Source organism: Coregonus clupeaformis, chromosome 18 (assembly GCF_020615455.1).
Source record: "Coregonus clupeaformis isolate EN_2021a chromosome 18, ASM2061545v1, whole genome shotgun sequence".
Lineage (NCBI taxonomy): Eukaryota > Metazoa > Chordata > Actinopteri > Salmoniformes > Salmonidae > Coregonus > Coregonus clupeaformis.
The window spans coordinates 6783331-6795820 of record NC_059209.1 but is presented as its reverse complement, the minus strand read 5'-3'; the positions used below and the strand labels follow the sequence as shown (position 1 = coordinate 6795820).

The 12490-nt window shown below is 47.5% G+C and overlaps 1 protein-coding gene across 1 annotated transcript in view; it reads left to right on the top strand.

Moving 5' to 3' along the window:
- fam81b (family with sequence similarity 81 member B) overlaps nt 1-11938 on the top strand; it is a 30006-nt gene extending 18068 nt beyond the window's left edge. Inside the window, exons 6-10 of the mRNA XM_041904113.1 lie at nt 3855-3861; nt 4109-4215; nt 10103-10238; nt 10316-10511; nt 11542-11938. Coding sequence (XP_041760047.1) covers nt 3855-3861; nt 4109-4215; nt 10103-10238; nt 10316-10511; nt 11542-11675 — 580 coding nt within the window. The 3' untranslated portion in view covers nt 11676-11938. The remainder of the gene's footprint in view (nt 1-3854; nt 3862-4108; nt 4216-10102; nt 10239-10315; nt 10512-11541) is intronic.
- Nucleotides 11939-12490: the final 552 nt, after the last annotated feature.

Here is a 12490-nt window from a genome sequence, read left to right as displayed (position 1 = left end):
GGGAAGTCGTTGTGGCACGGCATGAGAGACTGAAGTGTGTTCCCAGTCTGGTCCGGTCCGTTCTTGATCCCCAGTTAAGGCCAGTGGTGGGTGTTCCCGGTACGGTCCGGCCTGTTCCTACTCCACGCACCAGGTCCACGATGTGCGTCGCCAGCCGGCCTGAACTGGCCGTCTGCCCAACGGCGCCTGAACTGCCCGGCTGCCCAACGCCGTCTGAACTGCCCGTCTGCCCAACGCCGTCTGAACTGCCCGTCTGCCCAACGCCGTCTGAACTGCCCGTCTGCCCAACGCCGTCTGAACTGCCCGTCTGCCCAACGCCGTCTGAACTGCCCGTCTGTACTGAGCCTGCAAAGCCGCCCGTCTGCCATGAGCCTTCAGAGCCGTCCGCCAGACCGGAGCCGCTAGAGCTCTCCGCCAGACAGGATCAGCCAGAGCCTTCCGCCAGACAGGATCAGCCAGAGCCTTCCGCCAGACAGGATCAGCCAGAGCCTTCCGCCAGACAGGAGCAGCCAGAGCCTTCCGCCAGACAGGAGCAGCCAGAGCCTTCCGCCAGACAGGAGCAGCCAGAGCCTTCCGTCAGACCGGATCAGCCAGAGCCTTCCGCCAGACAGGATCAGCCAGAGCCTTCCGCCAGCCATGAGCAGCCAGACCCGTCAGCCAGCCATGAGCAGCCAGATCCGTCAGCCAGCTATGAGCAGCCAGATCCGTCAGCCAGCCATGAGCAGCCAGATCCGTCAGCCAGCCATGAGCAGCCAGATCCGTCAGCCAGCCATGAGCAGCCAGATCCGTCAGCCAGCCATGAGCAACCAGATCCGTCAGCCAGCCATGAGCAGCCAGACCCGTCAGCCAGCCATGAGCAGCCAGACCCGTCAGCCAGCCACGAGCAGCCAGACCCGTCAGCCAGCCATGAGCAGCCAGATCCGTCAGCCAGCCATGAGCAGCCAGATCCGTCAGCCAGCCATGAGCAGCCAGATCCGTCAGCCAGCCATGAGCAGCCAGATCCGTCAGCCCGCCAGGATCCGCCAGATCCGTCAGCCAGCCAGGATCCGCCAGAGCCGTCCTGCCAGGATCCGCCAGAGCCGTCCAGCCAGGATCCGCCAGAGCCGTCCAGCCAGGATCCGCCAGAACCGTCTAGCCAGGATCCGCCAGAGCCGTCCAGCCAGGATCCGCCAGAGCCGTCCAGCCAGGATCCGCCAGAGCCGTCCAGCCAGGATCCGCCAGAGCCGTCCAGCCAGGATCCGCCAGAGCCGTCCAGCCAGGATCCGCCAGAGCCGTCCAGCCAGGATCCGCCAGAGCCGTCCCGCCAGGATCCGCCAGAGCCGTCCCGCCAGGATCCGCCAGAGCCGTCCCGCCAGGATCCGCCAGAGCCAGCCAGCCAGGATCCGCCATCTAGTCAGGTACTGCCCCTTAGTCCGGTACTGCCCCGTAGTCCGGTGCCGCCCTTAATCCAGTGGGGTTTAGTTGGGGGGGTGGTCATGAGGAAGGGAATACGGAAGCGGATAGTGACTAAGGTGGGGTGGGGACCACGACCTGGGCCAGAGCCGCCACCAGGGACAGACGCCCACCCAGACCCTCCCCGAGACTGTATGCTGAGTGCGCCCGGAGGTCGCACCTTTAGGGGGTAATGTGACACTCTGGCTCCACGGACCTTGATATTTGAGCCAGGGTTGTTGAGTTTCATTGTTTGGGTGTATTTCTATGTTGGGGATTTCTGGTTGTGCATTTTCTATGTTTGGTTAATTGTTCTTGATTAGTCGTATGACTCCCAATCGGAGGTAACGAGTGTCAGCTGTCGGCTCGTTATCTCTGATTGGGAGCCATATTTATACTGTGTGAGTTCACTTTGTGTTGTGGGTTATTGTTTCTTTGTTGCTGTTAGTAGTATTCAGTATAGAACTTCACGGATCGTCATTTGTTGTTTTCTTCGTGGTTGCTTTAAGTTAATAAAGTCATCATGTTCACTCGCAACGCTGCGCATTGGTCTCCTCCTTCAGACGATCGTGACACATTCCTTCTGACAGAGCTGGTGTAACTGAGTCAGGTTTGTAGGCCTCCTTGCTCGCACATGCTTTTTCAGTTCTGCCCACACATTTCAATAGGATTAAGGTCAGGGCTTTGTGATGGCCACTCCAATACCTTGACTTTGTTGTCCTTAAGCCATTTTGCCACAACTTTGGAAGTATGCTTGGGGTCATTGTCCATTTGGAAGACCCATTTGCGACCAAGCTTTAACTTCCTGACTGATGTCTTGAGATGTTGCTTCAATATATCCACATAATTTAACCTTTAACTTCCTGCAGCAAAGCACCCCCACAGCATGATGCTGCCACCCCCGTGCTTCACAGTTGGGATGGTGTTCTTCGGCTTGCAAGCGACCCCCTTTTTCCTCCAAACATAATGATGGTCATTATGGCCAAACAGTTCTATTTTTGTTTCATAAGACCAGAGGACATTTCTCCAAAAAGTACGATATTTGTCCACATGTGCAGTTGCAAACTGTAGTCTGGCTTTTTTATGGCAGTTTTGGAGCAGTGGCTTCTGCCTTGCTGAGCGGCCTTTCAGGTTATGTCGATATAGGACTTGTCTTACTGTGGATATAGATACCTTTGTACCTGTTTCCTCCAGCATCTTCACAAGGTCCTTTGCTGTTGTTCTGGGATTGATTTGTACTTTTTGCACCAAAGTACGTTCATCTCTAGGAGACAGAACGCGTCTCCTTCCTGAGCGGTATGACGGCTGCGTGGTCCCATGGTGTTTATACTTGCGTACTATTGTTTGTACAGATGAACGTGGTACCTTCAAGCGTTTGGAAATTGCTCCCAAGGATGAACCAGACTTGTGGTCTACAAATTTTTTTCTGAGGTCTTGGCTGATTTCTTTTGATTTTCTCATGATGTCAAGCAAAGAGGCACTGAGTTTGAAGGTAGGCCTTGAAATACATCTACAGGTACACCTCCAATTGACTCAAATGATGTCAGTTAGCCTATCAGAAGCTTCTAAAGCCATGACATCATTTTCTGGAATTTTCCAAGCTGTTTAAAGGCACAGTCAACTTAGTGGAATTGTGATACAGTAAATTATAAGTGAAATAATCTGTCTGTAAACAATTGTTGGAAAAATTACTTGTGTCATGCACAAAGTAGATGTCCTAACCAACTTGCCAAAACTGTAGTTTTTTAACAAGTGGTTGAAAAATGAGTTTTAATGACTCCAACCTAAGTGTATGTAAACTTCCGACTTAAACTGTATATCTTTTTTTATGCTATATATACATTTTCTAAAACGTTCATAAATCAACTTATTGTTTAAAGAAATTATGAAAGAGATTGGTGTGTATTTTCACTTTCTAATCATGGCATGGGTTTGTTCAATGACATACTGTACATGTATTTGTTTAAAATCTATCACTTGATCGTTTCATTTTAATAATGTTTTTTGCTATATATCCGCCTCACTCTCAGATAAATAAGTAGTACTACTAGGTTTTATACAGTCAAAGGTAACAAATAACTACATAACATTTGTGACATCAATATAGAAAAATATAAAACAATTATTCAATACAGCAGTATGAGATCTTTATGTAAAACATTTACATTTGACATTTTAGTAATTTAGCAGATGTTCTTATCCAGAGTGACTTACAGTAAGTGCATTCATCTTAAGATAGCTAGGTAAGACAACCACATTCACAGTCGAATATATATGATACGAACATTCCATTCCAGCTAAACAATGGATGTATAGCGTTTTGCAAAAAAAATTGCATTTTTATACACATCTATTAATAAAAAATATAGCAAATATAGAATATAGCGTTTTGGAAATAAACTCTTCATGTGTATGTCACACAGGGGCCAGGTTTGAGGCTGAGTTGACTGTTTACACTGCCTGCCTGTCTGTTTGCCTGCCTGTCTGCCGTCTGTCTGTCTGTCTGTCTGCATTCCTGTCTGTCTGGAGTGTCCATACATACAGGGACCTTTAAATATTTGGATCCTTTTTTAATGTAAATTTGAATGGTGGATTCAAATAATGTATTTAAAAAGTGTGTGTATGTAGTGTGTGTGTGTGTGTGTGTGTGTGTGTGTGTGTGTGTGTGTGTGTGCAGCTGTCTCAGGCAGTTAGCAGACTGGAGGTGTTGCTGGTGGAGCAGACCCACGGCCAGAGAAACAGCTGGACTGATCTGCACAGCCACATCAAGCTCCTGGAGGCCAAGTGTGTCTTGTGCTCTTACAGTAACCCATTTACCACACACACAACCTGGACACTGACCTTTAAAAGCCTGTAGCGAAACAACTTAATCATACTGTTTATGGGGGGGATACTAATACTAGTACCTATGCTGTATTCTATGTCACATAATTTAACAGTACATAATGTGGTAGCACCATGAAGGTACTAGGTCAAAGCCCCTACATCAAGGAAGCTTGGTCCTACATATTTATTTTTCAAAGGCAATATAAGAGATAGCTCTCTCCTTGGGAAATGCACAACCTTTGCCATTATAAGTGGAGGCAAAATCATTATTCAATGTTGAAGCCCTCGTTTTTGTATTTTTACAATGGAGACACTAAGATCTGACCCAAGCAGGTAATTCATCTGTATCTACTGCATCATGGCCTGGCGCCAGTAACAGGTAATGAATAGCTTAAGCACATCCTGTTGCACAGCCCAGCCCCTTCAAACCACACGCACACACACAAACACACACAGACACACAGGCAACGGTCATTGAAAGTTGTAGAAGGTTAAAAAAATTAAATAATTATGAATGCAAGTTGTACAATGGATAAAGACACTCCAAACTAAAATCCATCTGTCACGATCGTCAGGGAGAGAAGTAGACCAATGCGCAGCGTGATGAATGAACATGTTACTTTATTATATAAAGCACGAACAAAAACAATAAACGACTCGTGAAGTCCACGGTGACAATGACCGAACACGGAACAAAAACCCACAACCACAAAGGGAAAACATACAGTTTAAATATGGCTCCCAATCAGAGACAACCAGCCAACAGCTGACACTCGTTGCCTCTGATTGGGAGTCACTCAGGCAAACATAGAATACAACAAACTAGAATGAACACCAACATAGAAATACACACATAGAAATGAACACACCCTGGCTCAACATAATGAGTCCCAGAGCCAGGGTGTGACAGTACCCCCCCCTAAAGGCGCGGACTGCGACCGCGCCTCAACTAAACAAACCAGGGAGGGCTGGGCGGGCATACCTCCTCGGCGGCGGTTCTGGCTCCGGCCTTGACCACCACCCTCCAATACACCCCCCCATAGTGCCCCTGGTCCAGTCTGGCCCCGCCCGGCTGGAGCAGGACTGGACTTAACAGGAGCGATCCTTACCAGGCTGTCGACTCGCACCCCTGGCTTGGTGCGTGGAGGAGGAACGGGCCTTACCAGGCTGACGACTCGCAACCCTGGCTTGGTGCGTGGAGGAGGGACGGGCCTTACCAGGCTGACGACGCGCACCCCTGGCTTTGTGCGTGGAGGAGGAACGGGCCTTACCAGGCTGACGACTCGCACCCCTGGCTTGGTGCGTGGAAGAGGGACGGGCCTTACCAGGCTGACGACTCGCACCCCTGGCTTGGTGCGTGGAAGAGGGACGGGCCTTACCAGGCTGACTTCTCGCACCCCTGGCTTAGTGCGAGTGGCAGGAACAGGCCGGACCGGGCTGGCGACGCGCACCGTAGGTTTGGTGCGAGTGGCAGGAACAGGCCGGGTCGGGCTGGCGACGCGCACCGTAGACTTGGTGCGGGTGGCAGGAACAGGCCGAACCGGGCTGGCGACGCGCACCGTAGGTTTGGTGCGAGTGGCAGGAACAGGCCGGGTCGGGCTGGCGACGCGCACCGTAGACTTGGTGCGGGTGGCAGGAACAGGCCGGACCGGGCTGGCGACGCGCACCGTAGGTTTGGTGCGAGTGGCAGGAACAGGCCGGGTCGGGCTGGCGACGCGCACCGTAGACTTGGTGCGGGTGGCAGGAACAGGCCGGACTGGGCTGGCGACGCGCACCGTAGGTTTAGTGCGTGGAGCAGGGACAGGCCGGGCTGGGCTGTCGACGCACACCGTAGGCTTGGTGCGTGGAGCAGGGACAGGCCGGACTGGGCTGGCGACGCACACCGTAGGCTTGGTGCGTGGAGCAGGGACAGGCCGGACTGGGCTGGCGACGCACACCGTAGGCTTGGTGCGTGGAGCAGGGACAGGCCGGACTGGGCTGGCGACGCACACCGTAGGCTTGGTGCGTGGAGCAGGGACAGGCCGAACCAGGCTGTGGAGACGGATAGGAGGCCTGGAGTGAAGAGCGGCCACCACCCGTCCTGGCTGAATGCCTACCCTCACACACTCTGTGTGAGGCATCCGCACAGGACGTACAGGGCGGTGTACCCCTGGCCTCGTGGCCTTCTGGATCCGCCCCCTTTTCTCCTCCGTCAGCCCCGTCGTCCATGCCGTGTGCCCCCCCCTAAAAATTTTCTGGGGTTGCCTCACGACCGTCCGACGACGACCCTGATCACGCCGTAGCTCCTCTCTACGGCGCGCCTCCACCGTCTCTTCTCCCGGCGCTTCCTCCCATGTCCAGCCCAAGAGCTGCCCCTGGACACGCTGCTTGGTCGTTGCATGGTGGGTTTTTCTGTCAAGGTCGAGGTAAGGAGTAGACCAAGGCGCAGCGTGATGAACAAACATGACTTTAATTAGTTAAAGCGTCAAAATACAAAACAAAACACGACTCGTGAAGTCCACGGTGACAATGACCGAACACGGAACAAAAACCCACAACCACAAAGGGAAAACATACAGTTTAAATATGGCTCCCAATCAGAGACAACCAGCCAACAGCTGACACTCGTTGCCTCTGATTGGGAGTCACTCAGGCAAACATAGAATACAACAAATTAGAATGAACACCAACATAGAAATACACACATAGAAATTAACACACCCTGGCTCAACATAATGAGTCCCAGAGCCAGGGTGTGACACCATCAGATGACTGAATTACAGTATAGCACATAAAACATTTTACTGGCAAGGACAAATAATGAATGGAGTTCAGGCATTTTGGTGGGAATTCAGGTATTCCATTTATTGTCATATTTAACTTTTTTTCTTATAATGCACTCAAATCCACTGAGTGTACAAAACATTAGGAACACATTCCTAATATTGAGTTGTACCCCCTTTTGGTAAGAACAGCCTCAATTCATCGGGGCATGGACTCTCCATGCTGGCCTGTGGAATTGCCCATATATACACTACCAGTCAAAAGTTTGGACACACCTACTCATTCAACGGTTTTTCTTTATTTTTACTATTTTTTACATTGTAGAATAATATGAAGACATCAAAACTATGAAATAACACATATGGAATCATGTAGTAACCAAAAAAGTGTTAAACAAATCAAAATATATTTTATATTTGAGATTCTTCAAATAGCCACCCTTTGCCTTGATGACAGCTTTGCACACTCTTGGCATTCTATCAACAAGCTTCATGAGGTAGTCACCTGAAATGCATTTCAATGAACAGGTGTTCCTTGTTAAAAGTTAATTTGTGGAATTTCTTTCCTTCTTAATGCGTTTGAGCCAACCAGTTGTGTTGTGACAAGGTAAGGGGGTATACAGAAGATAGCCCTATTTGGTAAAAGACCAAGTCCATATTATGGCAAGTACAGCTCAAATAAGCAAAGAGAAATGACAGTCCATCATTACTTTAAAAAATGAAGGTCAGTCAATACGGAACATTTCAAGAACTTTGAGTTTCTTCGAGTGCAGTTGGAAAAACCATCAAGCGCTATGATGAAACTGGCTCTCATGAGGACCACCACAGGAATGGAAGACCCAGAGTTACCTCTGCTGCGGAGGATAAGTTCGTTAGAGTTACCAGCCTCAGAAATTTCAGTCCAAATAAATGCTTCACAGAGATCAAATCACAGACACATCTCAACATCAACTGTTCAGAGGGGACTGTGCGAATCAGGCCTTCATGGTCAAATTGCTGCAAAGAAACCACTACTAAAGGACACCAATAATAAGAAGAGACCTGCTTGGGCCAAGAAACATGAGCAATAGACATTAGACCGGTGGAAATGTGTCCTTTTGTCTGGAGTCCAAATTTGAGATTTTTGGTTCCAACCGCCGTGTCTTTGTGAGACGCGGTGTGGGTGAACGGATGATCTCCGCATGTGTAGTTCCCACCGAAAGCATGGAGGAGGAGGTGTTATTGTGTGGGTGTGCTTTGCTGGTGACACTGTCAGTGATTTATTTATAATTCAAGGCACACTTAACCAGCATGGCTACCACAGCATTCTGCAGCGATACGTCATCCCATCTGGTTTGGGCTTAGTGGGACTATCATTTGTTTTTCAACAGGACAATGACCCAACACACCTCCAGGCTGTGTAAGGGCTATTTGACTAAGAAGGAGAGTGATGGAGTGCTGCATCAAATGACCTGGCCTCCACAATCCCCCGACCTCAACCCAATTGAGATGGTTTGGGATGAGTCGGACGGCAGCATGAAGGAAAAGCAGCCATCAAGTGCTAAGCATATGTGGGAACTCCTTCAAGACTGTTGGAAAAGCATTCCAGGTGAAGCTGGTTGAGAGAATGCCAAGAGTGTGCAAAGCTGTCATCAAGGCAAAGGATGGCTATTTGAAGAATCTCAAATATAAAATATATTTTGTTGAACACTTTTTTGATAAGTACATGATTCCATATGTGTTATTTCATAGTGTTGATGTCTTCACTATTATTCTACAATGTAGAAAATAGTAAAAAATTAAGAAACACCCTTGAATGAGTAGGTTTGTCCAAACTTTTGACTGGTACTGTACATTAGGTGTATTTGCACACATTAATATATAAATAAATATAAAGCGGTGGATCAGGGCTGTAACCTACCTGCGCCCACCTGCGTTGTCTAGACTGCCTCATTAATACTGTTGTTGTCACATTTTCTTGCATAATTCATTAAGTGTGTCAAGAGAAGGAGACCCTGGCGATTTAATATCATAACACTTGGCTCTAGATTACACCTATCTATACATACTTTACATTGTGTGCGAGATCAGACATAATATCACTATAATCCGAGTGTTCCTTTTTGGAAGTTGCTTTCATTTCAGCGCATCTCATTTGTAAACGTTTGAACTATATTAAATCATTACTCTTTTCAATTGCACAGAAAATGTGTCTAGACAATGCGTTACATCGTCAACAAAGCATCAGCGCAAGTGGATTTTGCACCCCCCAAACACAGGAGCTAGATGGTTGAAAAGGAGAGATCCTCAGGTGGGCGTGGCATGTGTGTTGCTACAAGCACCCACACACGCAGGTACACAACCCACAGAGCGCTAATACCGACCCTAGAGGCTGCCTCACTGAAACTCTGTCAAGAGGTAACACTTGATGATGAGAGCAATGAGGCATGCTGTATTTTAGAAGCTAGGGGGTGAAGACATAGCGTCACACCCTTGAGGCAATTATTGATGAGTCATTGAGTATATTGTGCCACTACTTGCAGAAAGCCTTTGTGGAAAGCTAACTCGGCATATCCAAGGTGGCAGCTTTCCCTGCTCTGTTTTTGGGACTTTCCTCTGCTATTTTAGATTAGTGTGAATAAAGTGGACAGATGGCTCTCTCTCCTCTCTCCTCTCCAATGGGGAAAGCCTGGCTGTGGACTTCTGATGGAGAGGCAGCATTTGAGTGCAGCAGAGTGAAGTGCTTGGCTTGCAGACCAAACAAAACAAAGAGTATGCTGTTTCTGAGAAGGTCACTGGCATAACTACCCAAGAGAACATACTTTAGGGTACCTCCTCCTCCCATCCAAGTGCAGGGCCTGCTAGACCAACACACTCATTTAATAAGAAGTGAGATGCTGAACATTCTTTACACCCTAAATCTTAGATAGACTGTCGAGATAGTTGTGCAACTGTTTAGGTTGATTTCTCAGTGCTCCATCCTTAACAGAACAAACTGCCAGAGGTGAATCTTGTGAGGTGGATATGATAGTTCACAATCCTCAACAATCTGTACCCAGTTGCACGTGGATATCAGATCGATAACATTTATATTCCTCCTGCAGGAGCTCTGGTGGGGTAAGGGAGGCGAGGGAGGACACAAACAGACTGAGGATGTGGACAGAGCAACAGCTACGTAGCTCAGCACAGGCACACAGACATGGCAGCGAGGTGCTACGGTCACTACTGCAGGACAAAATGGTAGTATGCCTTTATGCGTGTGTTAGTGTGTGTCTGTCTGTCTGCTGGACTATGGTAAGGCGTGTGGGTGTTTGCAGGTGGAGGCGGATGGGAGGCTCAGTGAGCAGTTCAGGCTGCTGTCAGTCCGTGTGGAGAGAGCAGAGATCCAGCTGGAACAGGAGCGCCAGGCAGACAGGGTGAAGCACTCGAAGAGTAAACTCCACAACAGGATCAGCACAGTGGAGACAAGCCTCCGGGAAGAGCTGCAGCTGATCAAACAGGACTACCAGTCAGGTCGCTACTTACTCCCTCACTAACACTGTCAATATCAGAGACAGGAGACCTATACCAGGAAAACTCTGGGTATTAGGTATAACTTATATAAGGTGTGGATGACTGTCACAATAGGGGTCAGAGAAGGAACGATAAATAGGACAACTGGGTAAGTGCATTAAAGACCTAGATCCAATGGCCTACATCAGCAATGAGCTCCCAGCTTGTATTTCTTTGGCCATGTTAAATGACACACCTAACTAACAGCGTTCTCCTCCCAGGTGTTTGGGCCTGTTCTAATTAAGTAGGCCCGATAAGTGCCACCAGACCTCAGAAACTAATTTAGAATGGTGCCTTTTGGAGCAGATAGATGATGAGCACAATATTGATGCATAGTTACAGCATTCCCAAATGCCATCTTTCACGAGACATCAGGTAAGTCAAACATATCAAAGAAAAAAAATTGTATTGGAGTTTCCGTAAACAGGGTCTAGTCAAATCGATCCACTCGATGTGACATGAAAACAAAATAAAAAGCAACCAAGGGAAGTAAACAAATGAAAATGTAACAGGCTCTTCCACCAAGCCTTCAAGCATGGAGTTGGGGTGATGTTATCTATGTCTCTATCTCTCCGTTAATAAGTCATGGGGTGGACGTAAGCACGGCAGCCTGTTGTTGGGTTGACATCTAATGCCAATTTCCTGATGCCAATTTCCAGCTCATTTCCCCAAGGAGCTGACGTTGGCTCTAAGGCCTTCACTCTGCAGGGCTTCTGAAACCCTTGACAAAAAGCAAAGTGACAGCTCAGTAAATAAAACCAGCAATAAACCCAGTGATGAATCATGCCTCAGTCTCAGCCCCTCAATCGTTCGCTCTGTCTTCAGAGGAATGAAGGGAAAAGAGAGGGGAGGAAAATGCATAATTGACAAGGTTCTTAATGTTCAATACACAGCAGCAGCAGTAAGGCAGAGCCTATAGGAGAGTTTATGAAGGCAGTAAATCATGTTGCAGGGACTGACTCTCCTTATCCCCCTCCACTCTGACGGCCAGGGTTCCAGTCTATCCATGATGCCATAGACTCGCTGAGGCAGATCGGTGACACCAAAGCCCGGCTAGACAAGGAGAAGCTGCAAAAGGACATCAAACAAATCCGCAGGAAGATGGTGGAGCTGAGAGATGTGTGACACCACAGGTCACACTGGAGTATGGGACTGCATGGTCACACAGACCAGTAATGACATCTCATATTCAAAATTGTATATAATCTTGAATGACACAGAAGTCCATGATCACTGGGATCCACATGGTATATTGAAGTGTGCTACTCATCAGGATTTTGATGGAATGCTTTCACTTTGAAACCTTTTCAAATCACTGATTTAATAGCAAAAATATATAATGTAGTTAATCTGAAGCAAATCTTTCCTAAAAATTCCAGAAATGTATCTTTGTGTGATGTTATTATATCTCATCTGAAATTAATAAAGTTCATAATGAAAGTACAACTTAGCAATATTGACACAATCAAGCATGAGAATTTATTTCCAAATGCACCTGTCATCTCAAAATGCCAGCATTTCTTGTTCAGGTACTGTCTCAAGAGCTGAAGGGTACAGTATTTCATATTATTACAGCACTATATTACAGCAAAATGCATCTCACTTCCAGCTCCTATATCAAGGAAACAACATTCGACTGTTGAGATGCAGCCAAGCGTCTGTTCGTGGTCCTCTGTAGCTCAGCTGGTAGAGCACGGCGCTTGTAACGCCAAGGTAGTGGGTTCGATCCCCGGGACCACCCATACACAAAAAAAAATGTATGCACGCATGACTGTAAGTCGCTTTGGATAAAAGCATCTGCTAAATGGCATATTATATTATTATATTATATTATATTATTTATTATATTATTATTATATTATTATATTATTATATTATTATATTATATTATTATTATTATTATTATATAAGTTGTTACAGTCACAAGCCTAGTTGCAACT